The sequence below is a fragment of the Rhizophagus irregularis genome, chromosome 6, assembly GCF_026210795.1.
Source record: "Rhizophagus irregularis chromosome 6, complete sequence".
NCBI classification, from domain to species: domain Eukaryota; kingdom Fungi; phylum Glomeromycota; class Glomeromycetes; order Glomerales; family Glomeraceae; genus Rhizophagus; species Rhizophagus irregularis.
The window spans coordinates 490,542-511,226 of NC_089434.1; the positions used below are offsets into that span (position 1 = coordinate 490,542).

Sequence of the window (20,685 nt, forward strand, 5' to 3'; positions counted from 1 at the left end):
TACTGCAAATGATTTATATTAATATTGGCATCTTAATTTTTAATTTTGTAGCATTTTACAGTAAATCATATGATAATTTTTATATTCCTGATGATGGTAAATATTTACTAATTTATTTTGTCGCAAATATAAATTAGCTGAATAATTAATTGATTTTATTTTTTATTTAGTTGATGATTTTAATAAATCAAGTAATCAGAAAAATAATGGTAGTGTCTTAAAAATTGCTTTATTTGTATAATTATTTATAGCTAAATAAAATTACAACTTTAGATGACAGTGAAGGTTTATCCAAAGATTTTAATAAGTTACAAATAAATTCAAAAGATGGTAAGTAGTAATATAGTGATCAATTTTACTAATTTAACCATGTATTTTATTATTAGTTATATTATTTTATATTTAGAAGTTGTTCAAAATGTTTATAAAATGGACGTGACGCAACAGCAAGTAAATAAACATTATACCGATGGTATGTGATAAATTATTATCATAAATTTTTATATTGTTTTAAATTCTGATTTATTTTATTTTATTTTTTTATAACAGATGACGATGTAACAATCCAAATCTTCGTTCAGAAGAACAAGATGGAATTGAAATTCCTGATGGTAAGTTTACTTTTTTATAATTTAAATTTTATTTGATTTTATTTACTAAATTTATATATATATACTATATATTTTTTGTAGAAATTTAAATTTCTTTTTACTTTATTTGAATTATTTAAACACTAAGAGTATTTAAATATCATATATATCTTAGTTTGTAATTTAAATGATTCTGTTATAGTAACTTATTCAATTATTTATAACTTATTAAATTATCAATAAACTATAGGCGCTTTTGCGAATAAGGTTATGTCATTAACATTTTTTATAAAGAAAAAGTCAAATTCATATTAAAAAAAAATAAATCGTCCTATCAAGTATCATAAAATTTATTGTAGTATAAAGCCAATTAATTTAAAGGAGTGGATTGATTGGCGCTGTTGGAATCGCCATAACTTCAGTTCGATTCAGTTCGATTTTATTGACGTGACTAAATTAATATATATATATATATTCGGGTATTCGTGGAAATAAATGCATTTTCTGACTGAAAGGCTGAAAATTTTGCGTTACTAAACAACAAGAATTTAACTTATTTTCAACGTCCTTTGGCCAATTATATATTACATTTCCGCTAATATTTAAGTGTATGTATGTTTTGATTGAATACATAGAAGCTAAAATGTTATTAAGCCAAATGTTAATGTAAATTTATTTATTATTTTTTAAAAAGTAGACAAATAGAAACAATTACAAATAAATGAAAGTTGACATAAACAATTATTAACATTTAAATAAAACTCAACCAAATAAATCTCTTAACGATTTTTTACTAAACTACCTAATATATTACCTAATATAATATATTTTTTTTCACCTTTTTAATTATTTAATATTATATTTAACATTTGAGATTCTTCTTCTCTTTCTTCATCATCTATTGCATTTTCACAAAATTCTAACCTTTTTTCTAAAATTAAACCTCTATTTAAATTAATAAATTTTTCACAATGATTTTTTAATTTTAAAGCTTTACAATTATCTGCCCATTCTGACATTTCAATTACATTATTAATATTAACACAACCATCTTTCATAATTGTAATTTCTACTATATCTTTAAGTGGTTTACATCCACTTATATCTGTAATTTTTAATAAATTGACAAGAAAATCTAAATAATAAGAATCATAATTTTCTTCTTCAGTTCGTTTTCTCAAAGTAGAACTTGCTTCTTCAAAAGATTCTCCATATAACCATCGAAGGAATACTCGGAAAGAATTTGATTGGATATAATCTAATCTAACTTCAACCTGTCTATTATCTTCTGATTCGGCTGTATGACCACAAAACATTTTCTCAAAGTATTCTGATGCAGCTATTTGAAAAAAAAAATGGTAAATACAGTGTTAATAAACAAATTATTTAATTATAAAACTTACGAACGATATTTAACTTACCAGAAAGTACATAACGACTAGCACCAATTCTTGTTCCCTCTTCACCAACAATAAAAATAACATCATGATGTTTCGTATCAGGATGTCTTATAAGTCTTTTTAATAAATTATTATGTAATAAATCTTTTTGATCATGATAATCGTGAATAAGATCATATTCATTAATATTTATTTCTTCCAACTCATGAGCTCCAGCAAGTTTCAATAAATCTTTATAAGGCATTATAAATTCATCAACTTTTTTTAATCCTTTACTAATATCTTCTTGTACTCCAAATACAAGATTATCTCCTGCTACCCAATTATCATTATCAAATAAATCTTCTCCATTTAAGAATAATCTATTTTTTGTAATAAATGATATTATTATATTCTTATGAATCATTTCTTGTGAAAATTCATTCATTATTTCATAAATTTTTTCAATTATCTTCTTAATAACTTTATAATTTTCTGAAGATTTCCAAGTTAAAGATCCTAATTTAATTTTTTCAACAACTAAAAACCAATGTTTAATAACATCAATTAAAGTTGGTTTTCCAATATTAGGAAAATATCTATAAAGTATATTATTTGGTTCAACACTTTTTTCAAATAAAGGTCTTTGAGACCAACATACTTCTTTATATTGTTGAGAACAAAGTACTGAAAAACATTCATAACCTAAAGTTACTTTAGCTTCTTCATTAAATAATCGATTTTGAAAATATTTTTCTGATGGAACGAATTTTATATTCATAATTTGATTCAATTGATCAATTGTTAAACCTAAACTAGTAATATGTCCATAGAAATAATCTGTAACATATTTTGCTCGATGTTTAACTATATTTTCTGGATAACTTTCGGATCTTCTAAATTGTGATTCAATTTCTTTTGCACATTCAATAAATGTATTAGCATTCACATGACGTTTAAGTCCGATTCTTTCTAAAGCTCCCATCAATCTTGGATTTTGTAATTCTGGAGCTAAAAATTTATCACTACCTTCAAAAACATTGAAAAATAAAGGAACGGTATTATCATATAAAGTATTTGCCTTCACCAAAGATTCATGTGTTACATTTGGAATTACTTGACATTCTTTAAGAAATTGTTCAATTTCTCCATTTTCTAAAGATAAAACCTTTTTTAAGAAATTTATATATTCTTCAGATGGTTTTGTATATATATGTTGTGGTAAGAAATGATCTCTAACATATTCTAATTCATCAATTGAATTTGCGCCTAAGTTGAAGAGTGCATTATAATCATTTTCGTTATCACATTTATAAAAATGTACATTTTCTTGTAAGGGAAAGAATGGAAGATTATGTGGAAGAAGGATTCCAGATTTCGCATCAATAAATTTGTCATCACTTGAACATATTGGCCATATAGGTAATGAACGTAATGAACGAAGAATATTAGCAAATCTATCTTGTCTTCGACCATGTCCTATTTATAAAGTAGATATTAATTATCGTGAAATTAAATTTGATAATGTCAATAATCGAAAAATAATTAATAATGATTATACTTACTTATTAAATCATCAATATTATCTTTAATATAATTTCTAAATTTTTCATAATCTTTTGGTAAAAGATTACGTTCTTTAAATAATTGATCCATGGACATATTTGATGAAACACACATTCTTTCTAAGGCATTAATAATATTAACCGAATTAAATGGTAATACGCATTGTCTAATATTATGATTAGCTGAAGTTGGAAATTCCTTATTTGTGAATCGTAATTTAAGTTTCACTAATACAGGATAAAAATTTCTTTCATAATCACGTATACTAATAAGTGGATTTGTAATATCAAGTTGAACGAGTTTTTCATAAGGTTGAATCATTGGTAAAAGAGGAAATTTTGAAAGTCTAATAAAATTGATATTATCATCAACTTCAAGTTTTGACCAAATTTCTTCTAACCATTTACTATTTGGTATTGAAGTACTATTAGGTTCATAATCTAATTCTTCAATATCATGAAATTCTAATGATAAAAGATCTAAAATTGCAGCAGAATCAAATCGTCTGATATTTGTTTGTACGGAAAATTTCTTACTTCTAAAAATTTCTAATAATGCCCCCGGTAGATCAATATGAACAAATCTTGAAGGTCCAAATTTTGGGAATAAATCTATATACTTTTGTTTCCCAATATAATAGACATTTCCAAATTTTCCAATCGAACCATCATTCAATGGAACTAATGGTAATCTATTAAGGATTTCATAAGATTCATCTATACTTTTAAGAATAAATTCAAGTAATAAGAATAATAAAGAACGAATAATTTCTTTTTTGGCAGTTTTATCATTTTGATAGAACATATGTATATATTCCTCATTTTTTCGTATTACGTCACAAATAGTTCTTCCACCAATCGTCGTATAAGGAAAACTACTTTGTTTAGAAATCTCCTTAAGTTGGATCAGTTTTTCCTCATCAAATTTTAAAGATGAAACTCCCCAATATGCCAAAAGATCTGCAATCATAGGATCACTTTCTTCATGTACATTACTTTCTTTTAAGGATACAAATTTACCGCCATTAGCTTCAGTCCAGAAAAATTTTGAATCATTTGTACCTAATTTTTTGATAACATGTAAACCATATTTTTTATATAATCCTATAATTGAATTTTTTGGAATCGGCCAAAGATTATTTAAAGTATGTGGTTTGAAATTTATTTTTGTATCATCAGTACGAGAAGCCTTCATTTTTTCGAATCGAATGTTTTCAAGTTTAACGATCTCTTCAAGTAATATAATATGTAATTCAGGTAAAAGATCATACATAATATATTGATTCCATTTTGCATCTTCATCATTAGCCGTCAAAAAATCAGTAGCAGATTGTATAATATTATTTCTCGCGCTAGTTAAGGAAAAATTTCCATTTAAATGAACGCTTAAATTGGTGATCATAGATAGAGATAAATAATTATAAATTCCGCCAACGAATTCATCAGGAGGATTTGGAAACTATATGAATCATAAAAATTTTTCGATATATTTAATATTGGTGAAAAAGATATATTAATATTGGTGGAACATATATAATATTGATGAAATTATAAAATCGAAAAAAAATAAACATTACCGATTCATCTTTTAAATTATCCAACGTTTTATTAGATCGAGCGAGTAAAGCTGCGACTCCGCCTCTTGGCTTTTCAAAAAAAAAAAAAATTTAAGGTTTGTTTTTTAGTAAAAAGTTCTTAAATTCATTCAAGATCACTAATAAACTATAATTAATTACCTTGAGTCGTTTATTCTTCATAAATTTTTTAAAATCATGTCTAGTTTTATCATGTTCTCCCGTACATATTAACCATATTTCCGAAGATTTCTTTCCCTTTATATCCATTTCAAAATCTAATTGATATACTTGTGATTTATGAACCACGCTTTTACGAATATTACGATAATTATCATTCATATTTATTTTAACTTCCCAAATCAATCGAGAATCACTATTTCCATTTGTTATATGACGTAAACTACACGATTCTACATTCCTTAAAAAGAGCATCTCGTTATTACTCTGAAAATTATCAAATATTTCCTTAATTTTAAGGACCTTTTTAGAGATTTCACTTTGTTCCGCTAATTTAGAAGTTCTTAATGGAAGTCTAAACAACGTTCCCTTAAATTCTTTTGTAAAATCACAACCTAACGCCTCATAAGGATAACATTGATCTGGAAAATGCTTCTTAAATTCCAGGTCAATAAAATTGAATCTATTACCTCTAAATCTTCTAGGAGGGTATCCTTGTGCTGGAAGATATTTTGCATTAGGGTCTAAAAATGCGATATATTTTCCACTTACAAAGCTAGGTAAATCTGTTAAATGAAAAGCACAATTAAATCCTATTCCAAATCTACCAATTTTTGTATCATCATCAGATTTTCCTCCAACTCCAAGTTTAATCAAAGATTGAAAATCTTTTGAAGTAAATTCAGCATCATTATAAATCCATATTGCGGGACCTTGCCAATCTTCCATCTCTTCTGATAAAAAAGATTTTTGTAGTTTATTATGACAAAATGGTTTTCTTTCGTCTACTATTATGGAAAAGTGTGTGGCTTTAGCATCATCTGCGTTCTATACATAGAAGAGAAATCATTACGTTAATTCTTTAGATGTAATTATTTTATATTAACTTCGTTCGTGTACTTACTTGAAGAAATTCTTTAAATATGGAGCTCGTCGGATAATCCTAAAAAAAAAAAAATTTAATAAATTTGTGAATTAATGTTAATGCATATATGATGATTAATGAAATTATTAAAGTTACCTCGATAATATGTTTAATTCTAGTAGTTAATAATTCATTTTGTTCATATGCATCCCAATTAATATCTCCACCGGTATTACTAATGCCAGTAATTTTTCCGGCTAAAGTTTGTAATTCCAATTCTTTAGCGATATCCAAAGTTACGAAACGATGAGCAAGTTTATAATCTTTTTTCTCATCATCATCAAGTCTATCCTCCATATCATCAAATTGAATTTCATGTAAATTAACAAGAGTATCTTCAGTACTTGGTATTAATAATCCATCTAATTTTTCTCTTTCAATTCCTTCTCTTTTATTTTCCTTTTGTATTTTTGCGATATGTTCAAGAATTCTAATAATATTTGTGATTTCAATCGCGGATAAGATTTTATCTTTATCCACTTTAACCATATTCTGAATAACTAAAATCAAATCCTTGATTCCAATCTCATCACGAACTCCCATATATCTAAATAAAGATTTCATTCTATTATATTCCGTTGGAAGTTCAACAATTATAGAATTATTAACATGAAATTTATTTGGAAGATTAAAAACTACTTTTTCAGCTGGATAAAATATTTCTCCACATAAAATCCATGGATGAGTTTTTAAAGCTTTTTTTATAATCTCAAATTCTACATTAGATTTATAATCCCTTGAACGTGAATCAAAAATTTCATTAATATATTTATAAATAGCCATACAAATATCTTCCAAATTTTTTGGTGATTGTTTACTAAGTACTAATTTATAACAAAATATTAATTGTTCTAAAACTTTTTCAACTTTAGGATAATTATCCCATCTTAAAAATTTTAAAAATTTCTTATTAACTTTTGTTTTAATTATAGGAGAAATTAAACCAATTAAATCTTTATCTTTTTGACAATAACAATTATCAGATCTTGAAAATTTTATTTTTTCATTCATATCAATAGTTGGAATCCATTCTTTTTCTAAAATCGTTTTTGATAATAAATTATTATTAATATTACGAATAAATCTATTATTTTGTGAATCATTAATATTAAATGTATCCCATTTATCATCAATATATTTAAAAAGTTTGAACGCTTTGTTATGAATTAAAATTTCTTGAACGTTAGAATTTCTTCTTTGATTTATAATATTATTAATTCTATCAATAATATCGTTTGATGATAATTCTGATTTAGTTCCTAATAATTTTAAAATTGGAAGGAATTTTTTAGATGATGAACCATATTTTCCAGCTGGAAAGACTTGTTCATTATCAAAGAAGAGTTCAATTACAGATTTTTCTTTAGGATCAAATAATTCTGTTGGTTTAACTAATTTTGTATCATAAGGAATTTGTTGATTTTGTAACGTCTTAATTGAACTTGCTGGTACAAAAGAAATATTTCCAAGTATATCCTTAAAATTTTCATCATTGGCAAGTAAAGTTGGTAATCTATCAAAAAGTTTATCGATAACTTTATCTAGATCATTAAAATCTCGTAATTCTTTAATATAAGGTAAAACAAAAATTTTCCAATAATTATGACTATTTAATCTTGTGATTTTAATAATATCTTCTAATAAAAAATTTTGTGAATTCGTAGTAGAAAGAAATCCCCCTTTATCATTCGGATAAATAATTTTTCCATAAGATTTTTCTTCATCATGTGGTAAAAGATACCATTGCTTATTTCCTGGTAATAATGATATTGGTTTATCAATATTATCAATTTCTATAAATATTGGAAGATGTTTTATTACTTGAATAAGTTTTATATCAATATGATTTCTATTATAAATTAATCTTAAATAATTTGATAAATGTTCAACGAACGCTAATGCTTCATGATTTTGTAAAGTACGATCCAAATTCTTTGGATATGTAGGATCGATTAGAAAAGAATTTAGAACCGATATAATATCATCAGGTTTGATAATGAACGAAGATATTCTAAAAAGAGGAAGAGGTAAACACATATTTTAGTTATAATAAAAAAGAAGGGTTAACGATCGATGAAAATTCATAATGTAAATTAAATACTCACTTATTCCATTTAGAAATTTCACTATTATCAAATTCATTGTCGACGAAAACGGCGCCAAATTTTTCAAAAATATTAATTAAAGATTTACTAATAGTAATATCTTTACTTGTTTGATTAGAAAAAATTTTTTGTGGAGTTTTTAATTTTCTTAAAGTAGAATGATTCGTTGGTATTAAATGAATATCTTCAAATTTTGTTAAATCCCAATCCCTATATTTAAAATTTTTCCATAATATATAAATCCATTCATTATTATTTAATATTTGTATTTCATCATCCGATTTTTTTCCAATAAAGTTTCCAATAATTGATTTAAAATTTCTTCCGTTATCATTTAAAGGATTCAATGAAAATCTGATCATATCTGCTATAACTGATTCATCCAAAATTTTGATATTTAAATTCCACCCTTTTTTTACAATATCATATAAACGGTTATATAATCTTGAACTAATATTTTTATCAACAAATTTTTCTAACTGATTTTTGAAAATATTTTCTTCATCATATTCATGACTTTTAGTTGTGCTTGTTGGTCCAATATAAACGCAAGAATTGTTGGATTTCATTAATGCACCAAGTGTACCATTAGCTAGCGGAATCATTTTAAATCCTATTAATTTATCAAATTCTTTATTCTCTTCTAAGATATAATCAAATAATTGTAAAACCTTTTCTCTTGATATTTTATCTTCCCATCTACAACGATTACGACTTAAATAATTACGAATAATAACAGGGGAATAAAAATTGATGAAGTCATTATGATTAGAATTTTTTAAGATTCTAACGAATTCAAGAGGAATTGTTATTATGGGAAATCCAATCTCTCCGATTATCTTTGATAAGGAATCACCAATAAATTCATCTTTTAAATAACCGTGAGATAATGATAACCAATGAAATTTTGATTGTTGATGTTGTGATGATTTATATGAACTAGCTAAAATTCCAACTACTTCACCAATAGGATTTGTTGTAGGAGGTCCTTGAAATACACGATCGTTGATACTAAGACAATTTATGACATTTCGTAAAAGATCCTTACAAAAAGTATTTATGCTACCAGTACCAACTTTAACTATTGGCCAAAATTTATATAGATCTTTTGGTTCTATATTAGGGGCTTTGAGAGGGAGTTCACAAAGAAATTTCGCCCAAGCCTTTGGTAGAACGTTCTCAAATAAATATCGATTCCACATAACTTTATAATGCGCAGATCCATCCTCCGCCTAAAAAGATAATAACGTTAGGTAAACTGCTATAAAATTATGAAACAGCACAACTTAACGTAAAGAAATATTGATTGTTTACCAAATCCTCTTTGTCCGCCGCCGACCATAAAGAACGTCGATTAGTACTAACCTATTAGGAAAAAAGTAATATTAATCTCAAGGGGTCATTAAATAATAATAATAATAATAATAATTCCGGTTCTTACCGCGAAATACCCATGTACAGAGACGCAAAAAGGCATAGATATCGGAAGAGGTAAAAAGCAAAATAATCTTCCGGTATCATTTAAATTATCCAATGGAACAGCCAGACCAACATTGGGGACGAACTTGTAATCTCTAAGCTTTTCTTTAAAAAGTGCTTCAGCTTCTTTTAAATTATCAAGGTAATTCAAGATTAACCATGAACTATTAGGCTCTTTAAAATCTCCATTCTGACGAGAAAATGTAGCAACATAAGATGCTTGTGATTGATTATTATCAGGGAGTGATGTAGATTTTAACGAACTCATAATTGATACAATATTTTTAACTATCAAACGTCGTTTATTCCTAACTTGATTAGCATTCTCCAATTGAATTGAATAAATTAATATAGGTTCAGATTCGCCTTCTTTTAATTCATAAAAGGAGATACGTTCAATATATTTTAAAAACAATAAACAATTGATGCTCTCCTTTTCATAAAATTTTTGAAACATGGCCAAAATTTCATCTGGCTTATAAATTTTTTTAGAAATATCAGAATCTATAGAATCATCATCAGTACGAAGAGGATAACGAAAAATGGTGCCTTTAAATGATTTATCACAAGGGATTCTGAAGGGAGCAAATTGATTCGGATATTCATCATACAATTTCTCATCAACAAAATCGAATTCGACGCCACCATTAAAATACCATTCATGTGGATCGAGGATGACATATTTATCGCCGGTGATGAAAGAAGGAGAATCAGTAATATGATAAATTGAATTGAAACCCACTCCCATTACTAAAAAGAATTAGAAATTTAGAAAAATTAGAAAATTTTATTATATATGATTGTTATTACGTAAAATCAATAAGTAAAACAAGAAAAAAAAAATTATTTTATTTTTTTACCTCCAATCTTATCATACTGATCACGTTTTTCACTATCAGCCAATTTCAATAAAGATTGAAAATCTCTTTCTTCAAAAATGGTATTATTCTTTGCTAATAAAGCAGGACCTTGATATCTATCAAGTTTCAAATCAGTTCTATTATAATTATCTAAATCCGGTTCAAATAAATTATCTTTTGGATATGTATTATGATCCAAAATGAAAATTTGTTCGGTACTTTTTGCGTCATCAGAATTTTGTAGTATTTCACGAAGAACTTGTGAACCATCAGGATAATCCTCAAGAATTTTACGTAAACGGTGAGTATAAGGTTCTCTTGGTTTAAATTCTCTTCCTTTTGCTTTCTTAGGAGTTTTATTAGACATTTTTTTTTTTTTACGTTAAAATGAAGGGGAATAAGCAGTATCGGGTATGGAGGAAGGATCCAAATTCAATCATTTTATAGGGGGACGCTCAAACAAATATAGACATCAATCATGTAATTGTATCCGGAAAAGGCAAGATACCGATCCATCCTAAAGGAGGAATCCGGAAAGCCGGTAGACAAGCCTTAATTCCAAAACTAGTAAGCATTAACCTTTTAAGGATTAACGTGACTATGCACGCGGTTCCCTAAAGTTTAGCGTTACTAAATTATTACACACAAGATAAGTTGATCAAAGTAGAACAATATGGTAAACTAATAATAAGTTGCTACTAAGTCAAAATTAGTCAGACTAATGAAGATCCGGAATTTGACAATACAAGTAAATTGGATAACGGAGTTATAGTATGACAACTTGTAATGTTTTTTTCATTCATAATCAAAAAACAAATTACCAATTAAGATATTTAAAATACCACAATCAGTTGTTGTGTGCAATCTAGCGCATGTGGTACATAAATCTTAATTTTAAAGGTGATTGTGATTTTTTTGATTCTTGCACAAAAAAATATAAAATATATTTAATAAAATCTTGAAAATTTTTAATCACATTTTTTACGGAATATGAAGATCCAAAACTAATGGGTCCATAATTTTGGTCGACTTTTTTAAAAATAATTAAAGTAAATTTTTCGTTGCGAGAAAAAAAAATATTTTGATTCATAATTAAATCAAATGTATATCATAAAATAATTTAATTTGAATAAGAAATGATCAGCCGAATTGTTTGACAAAAATAGATTATTAAATTTGGTGACTAAGCAATTAGAAATCAAAATAATGATGAAATGATGATTTTATCGTACGTTCTTTAGAAGTTAGAACAGTTCTGTATAATGATGATCGAAATTGAACTTTATTCTATTTCCACTTAGTTTTTTTTTACTTTAGGATCTAAGGTTCAAAAAAAAAAGGATCATTTAATGCAAGAATTTTTTTGTAAAATTTAATTAAAAAAAAATATCAAATTAACAACTTACATGTGATTAAAAGTATTAAGACGGAAATTATTTTAAATATTCTGTCACATTACAAAATGATGGGTGTAATCAGTAATGATATAATATCATACCAAATACATTAAAATATTTTCCTAAATTTGCTACTAACATAGACAAGTTGATTTTCCAAATAATTATTTAAAGTTTAATTCCTCGTATAATTCGGTCCGCCGAATTATGATATTATCACAAATAGATGTTGTATAGTTTCCTGACTCCTGAGTTCGTGCCGCAAGTTGTCAGGTTAATTCCGCTAACGAACGAAACCCTCCTGTTAGTTATATATCCAGACTTTAAGCTAGGTTAATTACATAACTATTACCCTTCAAAACCTGTTTAGTTTATTGAAATAAATTATACGGATCTATTTGATGTAAAATCATTTTGTTATCTTATCTTTAATATTATTTTGCGCGTTTTGTAGCGTTTATACTTTATAGCTATGATCACTATATTTGTTTATTTTTATTTCTGTGATAATAAATGAAAATAAATTATTTTGTGGAATTACTACATCATATGACCATCATATGACATGAGTAGATCAATGAACAATACTAAGATTTTGATTGTTACGCAATTAATTTGTTTACTTGTTACGGTGTTTCGGACGACAAAATCCGAAACGCTTCGCCCATGTTTTATCCAAAACCTCCGAAATTCTAATTTGAGAATGCTTTTGTAGACAATTTTAGCTTTGTCCAAAACACTAACGACCATAAATGGGTATTGTTCGCACGTTTAAAAGCTGCTGTTTTTTTAATTGTTTTATAAAATTACGTCTATTATTCGAAGTGATTTAGTTCATAAAGCAATTATTAGAGCAATTAAGTAGTTTATTGACGATGACTTTCATAAAAAAGCTGAATTTATTCAACAAAAAATTATTGCTGACAATCCTATGAAAAAAACTGAAGCAATTAGATTAGAATATAAGTTATATGATCAAAGATAAATTCTTTAACCAAAAATGTTGCTTTAACTTATTGCGAATATTGTATTGAAAATAGCTCAAAAAATAAATTTTTAAATCGGTCATCTGAAAATAATGATATTGATAATTTAATACAAAAATGTCAATTATACACTGGCACCAGAATGTATTGATGGAAGATATGAAGAATGGGATTTTATAAAAGAAATTTGGAAATCAATATGTAATACTTTAGAAAATCATGAAAGTGCCGAAAAATGTTACTTTTTTTTCTTTAAGACCAGGTTTCGAAGTACTGGACGAATGAAATTGGTAAGTTCGTCTGACTTCGATTTTTTTTTTTTCAAGTGTTTTTTCATTTTTTAGGGTAACGGATTTCAACGAACCGGACTTAAGGTCTGTAGGTCTCCGGCTTTCGAAAACTTTTTCTAAAACGTTTCCTTTAACTTTTTTTTTTCTTTTGAAGGACTCCGGTGAATTTGTTTGAGTCTTGGAACCTGAAACTTTGGCTAGTTTTCGAATCTACTTTTAAAAACTTTAAAAAATAGTTTTTTTTTCTATAAGAAACATTTTCGCTAACGTTTTTTGTAGTTTAGCTAGTTACTGCTTATTGGGCAGACTCTTGAGCACAAGTTTTAATAATTGTTTGCAAAACCAACTGGCAAACCATTAACAGGAAGTAAAGAATTATTGTACTTATAAACTTGTTAATATTAATAATAATAAATTAGTAATTAATGTAATTAATGCTAATTTACGTTAAAACCTACCAATAAGTAAATAACTGAGCCTGAATTTGCCCGATTTTCCTGACGAAAAGTCACGTGACCGCTTCAGTTATGCTAGGTAGTACATTACGGATTTGGCCGGAATTAAGTAGGGAATGATTCAATATTGTAAAGTTAATTTGCTAAGTCACATGATTATATGGCAAATATTTGTCATGTAACCTCGAAACCAAGATTTAAAAGAGAGAAAGTTTAATATATCATATTTCATGTCTTATAAATTAAAATGTTATGATTTATTAATAATCGTGTTAATTTTTCAAAAATATTCAAATTAAAAGTTAATTGCACTGCAAATATTGAAAATTAACATTATGGATTTATTGTAATTTTTTAACTCTTATTTTCCATTTTTTTTTCATTATAAATCACAATAATTTAATCGTTACCTGTTACCATACGAAATATTTGATATTTTTGTGCAGTACCTCACCGTTAAAGTTAAAAAATCTATGAATTAAATGATATTTTCAAATCATTATATACTCAATGTACGGTACGATATTATTATCTTGTAAAATATTAGAGTTCTAATTGATTTAAAGGTAAAATATTTAACGGATTCACAACTTACCAAAACTTGAGTTAATTTGTAGATAGAACTATAATTATAATTATTAATAACTTTAAAATGAAAAAAAACGCAATAATATCATAAACCACAAAAAAAAATTGCTATTTTTTTCGAAATCATAAATAGTTGCATCCATTATGTTAATTTGTCTATACTGTACAATATTAAACTTATTGGTTATCCTAAGTGCATTATTTATAATCGTATCCTTTATCAGAATAAAATCTCTTGAAGTTGCTGGATGTGATAAATAAATCTTCTAACAACCGTTAATCACAAAAATTAGTCAAATTTTTCTAGAGCACATAATTTCACCATAATATTATCAGATAATCTTTTAAGAAATTTTCCTTATCACGAATTATTGAATTAGATCGTAAAAATTAAGTACAATTAGAATACTTAATTTTATGTTAATGAAAATAATTTAATATAGTTGCTTAATTTGCGAAATTAATAATCTTATTCTCTTATACACTTAGAGGTAATTTTTATACATTCTTTGAGAACGCTTTCAAACTTTATCCTTATAAGATCATCCATTAAAATGATGTACTAAATATAAGGGTTATAGCGAAAAGATTTAAGGATTATATAGTAGGTACAAAATATTTAGTCTAACCACTTATAGTATATATATTACATCTGTGAAAATGATGGAAAAAATTAGGATTTTGATAATGTAATTTTATTAATTATGCGACAATTGACATGATGACTGTTATTAATTTCATTCTCATTACTTTGGTTTATCAAAACAAATTCACTTAAACCATAATTTATAATAAATATGAAATTGAGTTATTTAAAGATTACAAACTAAGAAACTTTGTAAGATAACTTACTACTCTAGACTTAGTGTTTAAAATAATTCAAAAATAATAAAAAAAATATGAAGAATACTTTATATACCAATCATAAAAAATTTGTGATTCGTATCTAAATATCTGAAAAATTGAAAAAAAATTAACAAATTAGGTTTAAGAATAAATAGTATCTGAAATATCATCATTTAGAAAATTTTCTTTACCATCAGGAATTTCAAATTCATCTTGTTCTTCTGAATGAAGGTTTGGATTATTATACACTTCATCTTCATCCATAAATAAGAACATAAAAAATCATTATTATCAGTAATATTACTCCAGTTATACAAAAGTTAATTTCACATACCATCAATATAAGAATGATGTTTCATTATTTCTTTGTTACTATTATAATCTATTTGAAAAGATATATGAATAAATAAATAAATCATATTTCGCAAAATGTTTTTGATCAATTTAGTACATTATATCGGTTATTTTACTCACCATTTTTTACTTGTAGTTTCTCAAATTTTTCGTATAATTAACTATCAGCATTATTAACTAGAAAATTTTTAAGATATGTATTTAATATTAATTTACATAGTTATTTTTAATATGCAAAAAATACTAATAATTACCTTTAAAAATACTGATTTTATTTGATGTGCTGTAATTCTCCTGATCATTAGATTTGCCAAAATCATCAACTAAAATAAATCTAAATGCATTGATTTTATTATAAGAAATTTATTACGAATTTAATAAAATACTTACCGCTATCAGGGATATAAAAATTATCATATGATTTGCTATGAAATGCTAAAAATTTATAAAAATAGTTAACAATAAATAAGATTTGATATATAAATTGTTCAATTTATACCTTCTTGTTCTCCTGTTGAATTTTAAATAAAAAATAACAATATAAAACATATTATATTAATTATTAGTATTTATAAATGAAGATAATTAGTAACTAATATGTGATAATATACCTTCTGTTGCATTTCTTGGTTCAGGAAAACTTTCAAAATTATAAATTTTGCTACTTGTAAATAATATGCTGCTAGTTTCTTTTACTTCTTTTAAGCTATTTGTTTTATTTCTTTCTAAATTATTATTTTCTTCTAGTTCATTTGGCATATTCAGATATTTTTGGTAAGTTTCTTTTATTTTTTTCTTAAGTGTTTTAATGTAAGGTCTTTTTAATGGATCAGCATCCCAACATTGTTTCATTAAATTTTTGTATTCTAAAGGAGTTCCTGATACTATTCTTGGTCTTATACCATTAATAATATTCATTGCAAGATAATAATCATGTTCATAATTATTAAAAGGCGGCTTTCCAGATGAAATTTCCCACATAAGCATTGAAATACTGTAAATATCAGATTTAAAAGTATATTCTTTTCCAGCAATAACCTCAGGTGCTATATAAGGAAGATTTCCATATATACTTTTTGATGATTTGTTTACAGGACCACAAAATCCAAGGTCACTAATAAGGAATCTTTGATTGACTTGTATAAATAATATATTACCAGAATGTAAATCTCTATGGATTGCATTTTCATCATGAATACCCTTGAGTGCATTAGTTATGTAATAAATAAATTGAATTTTTCTTTCCCATGTAAGTTGATTATAGTTTTGCTGTAAATATTCTCTTAAATTTAAATCCATTTTATTCATTACAAGCATGTAATTCCCATCTGATGGATCTTGCGTTAAGCCATGACATTGGACAATATCGGGAGATTTATTACTAATAGTAAAATGTGATTTTGCCTATAAAAAAAAAAGAATATTAGTTAATTTATCGCTAATAAGATAATTATTAATTACTGAATCATTAAGTTACTAACCTCTTCAAACCAACTTTGATCTGCACTTCCAACACTTTCTAATCTTTTAAGTATTACTCCTTGATTTCCAAATCTTGTTAATTGATGCTTCATAGTATCCCATTCATAATACGCTCCATTAATCCAAAAAGCTGTATAGATTTCCGAGAATCCACCTTTTGTTAGATATTTAATACTTTGTAAATTATCATATGGAATCCACTCAACTATTCTTCGTGGATCAATTGCTTCCATTTGACATTTTTGTATTAAATTATCGATATCATTATTTCCAGATGTCCAATTTAAAAAATTTAATTTTAAATAATTTCGAACACAATATTCACAATATGATATAGCTAAACATTTTTGGTTACAATTTTCACAAATTCTTCTCGTCCCCTTATTATATTTAACTTTATTTTCATCAATAACTTTATTTATTCTTCTTATTGCATAAGTCTTTTCATCATTTGTAAAAGATTTATCAGCAAGAACCGTTTGTTGTATAAATTCATGTTTTTTGTCAATGTCATTGTGAGTATTAAAATCTATTAATGCAATCGCTCTAGTTATTGCCACACTAATTAGCTCAACTCTTATAACAGACATAACAAAATATTTCTTTTAATTTTATTGTAAAGAAGGGTTTCGGAACGGAGTTTCATGTACCGGCTGTACCCGCCGCCTTTTGATCAACAAATTTGTATCACATGCTACAACAAACCTAAATTCTATGTAGCACAGCATCATTAGATTATAATTTTTGCATGGAAAATAAAATAAAAAATAAAACCGTGCAATAATTTCGATATAAGCTTAGGTATTTTGTCAACTTTTGAATTTAAACTTCAAAATTATTTGTTATAATTTAGAATTGAAAGAATTTTCTATGACAGATATTGAATTTTGTCTATTTGTAACTTTGTAAAAAATTCTAGAATATAAATTGAAAAATTTATCAATTCAATTTTTACAGGATTCATGTGTTTAATGGGGAAGGATTACTAAGTCACGTTTCTATGGGAAATCGTCTAAGATCACGTGACCTTTACCAAAAAAATTCATATTTACATTTCGAATATTATCCCTTAAACTGTTTTGCAGCCAAATTTGCCTGCAATTTTGTTTTTTAATTAAAGCCACTTTTAAATACCTTAAAATATTTTATTACATAAACCAATATTTTTATAATAAATTCTATAGTATTTTCTAAATAAAAATCGAAAAAAAGTTCAATTTGATTAATGATTTTTTAAAAGTAAATGATCGACAAATTATAACAAATAGTAGCTAAATTTTTTAAATTGAAATATCTTTTTATCTATTAACCCTAGAAATATAAAATTACCACCATTTGATGCATCTTAATGAGAAGAATCTGATGGAAATAAAATTATCCTTTCACAAATATTATGTGACAGGATAACTTATAAAACCTAAAATTTTATGAATTAATATAACTTTTTATTTATCAATTTTAGAGTTATGATTTTATTACCATTAAATGCGCCTTAATAAGAGGAATCTAACAAATATAATTTCATCTTTCTATGATCACTAGATCTTTAGATATTGTAAAAATTCAAAAATTTTTAAAATTAATTTAAGCCCCTACAGTTTAAGGGATAATATCTTCGTGAATTTCTAACAATTTTTTTATTTGCTGAGCTGAGAATCCTCAATTTTCCTTTTTTTTCGATAAATCAAAATAATTTAATTATTACAATACTGATATTATTCACTTCAATGATAAGTAGAAATGTATGATAAAAATATGATATTAAGCCTTCGACGAATTTGCTACAATGGATGACTTTAACTTTTAATGTATCGAAGTTTTTAATTGTTTAATTATTTTTTTTGAGGGGGTTAATTTATAGATAACCTACTTTTTTTTCTAAAAGCTAATAAAAAATTTTGATCAGATTTCGTGAATTGGAAAATTTTTTTATTCAAGTACGACGATTTCTGCCAAGATCTTCACGATTTATTCATTAGTAAATTATATTACCATGTGTAAGATTATTATTATTAACAATTTTAATTACCAAATTTTAAGATTAACTTTATTATAGTTAAAATTCTAATGTCACGAATAAAATTATTATAATTTGTAATAAGATTGGAGAACGTTAAAGTATTGTTTATTAACGTTGATTTTTTAGCTAATAAAGTGACTTTAATTTATATTATCATCGAATATTAATCTTTTTTTTCTTAATATAATAGAAGAATCAAAATCAACATTGAAAATTTGAATAATTTAAATGGTATACTAATTCATTTAAAGTTTATTACAATACTGTATATTTACTAATAAAATTTATCAGATAACAAATTATAGGCTATTAAACTTTATATATGAAATCTTACTATTCTAATCTTAGTGTTGAATATAATTAATCGAATATTAGGATTATTGCGATTTTCATAAAAAAAATGTTTCGTGTGAATTGTTTTGCATGCCATCAATAACTAAGGATCTTAATAATTTTAACGTAAAATCAATATTTATAAGTTTAAACAAAGATGTTATTGTAAAAATTTATGTCGCTTCTTGACATACTATTTTCATGAAGTTAAAGATTATTTTTCAACTTGTTTTAATAAATTCATGTATAACGAATGGAATAATCTGTCGTGATTTTACAATGTTTATGACATAAATTTACGTTAAGATAATTAATTTTCGCCTAAATAATATATGGTAGTAAATACATTTAATAATTTGAATAAATTTATTAAAATTATTTAAATTACAAACTAAGAATTTTACTACTCTAGTCTTAGTGTTTAAATAATCCAAGATAAAAAAATAAAAAAATAAATAAATGATAATAATTTAAAATATAAAAAAAAACATCATTAAATGATTCAAAATCCATCTAAGTTAAAAAATAATAAATTATAATTAATTATTTGCTTTAAAAAGAAATATAATTTATTTAAGAACTTACCATCAGGAATTTCCAGTTCAACTTGTTCTTTTGAATGAAGATTTGGATTATTATATACTTCGTCATCATCTGTAAGAAAATAAATAATTAAATTAAAAATAATATAAAAATTATTTGTTATTATGTAAAATTTTCACCTACCGTCGACATGTTGAGTTATTTCCTTTTCATCATCTAAATTTTAAATAAAAGTCGCATTTAATAAATAAATTTGATAAAATGATGATTTATTTGTTAGTAATTTAACTTACCATTTGAATTTATTTGTAACTTTATAAATTCTTCGGGTAATTTTTCACTATCACCTAAAATTAAGATATAGATTTAATATAAAAATTAATCTCGATTTGACAATAATTAGAATACATTACCTCTAATCATAGTAATTACTTTTGATGATTTGCTATTTCGCTTATTTGATTTATTAAAATCATCAACTAAAATAAATATCAATTATTAAACATCATTATGTAATAATTCAATGCCGTAATAATGTTAATAATTACTTACTATTGTTAGGAATGTTAAAATCATACAATTTACTATGATACCCTATTAGTAGTAAAATAAAGTATTTTAAAAGTTAAATTATTATGGTAACAAAAAACGGTAGAAATTATTGTTTATATGGTTATACCTTCTTGTTCTTCTATTATAATAAAAGATAATATTAATAATATACTTTAAAATAA

The 20,685-nt window shown here is 25.1% G+C and overlaps 1 protein-coding gene across 1 annotated transcript; it reads right to left on the minus strand.

Moving 5' to 3' along the window:
- Positions 1-1,432: 1,432 nt before the first annotated feature.
- OCT59_025886 (uncharacterized protein) lies at positions 1,433-11,024 on the minus strand (the record flags this gene model as incomplete). Its single annotated transcript, XM_066142792.1, has 11 exons — positions 1,433-1,929; positions 2,012-3,448; positions 3,535-4,993; positions 5,112-5,180; positions 5,271-6,116; positions 6,193-6,231; positions 6,310-8,224; positions 8,319-9,550; positions 9,633-9,683; positions 9,760-10,547; positions 10,658-11,024. The coding sequence occupies 11 exons, from the start codon at positions 11,022-11,024 to the stop codon at positions 1,433-1,435; spliced, it is 8,700 nt and encodes a 2,899-aa protein (XP_065992370.1).
- Between the last annotated feature and the right edge of the window lie 9,661 nt (positions 11,025-20,685).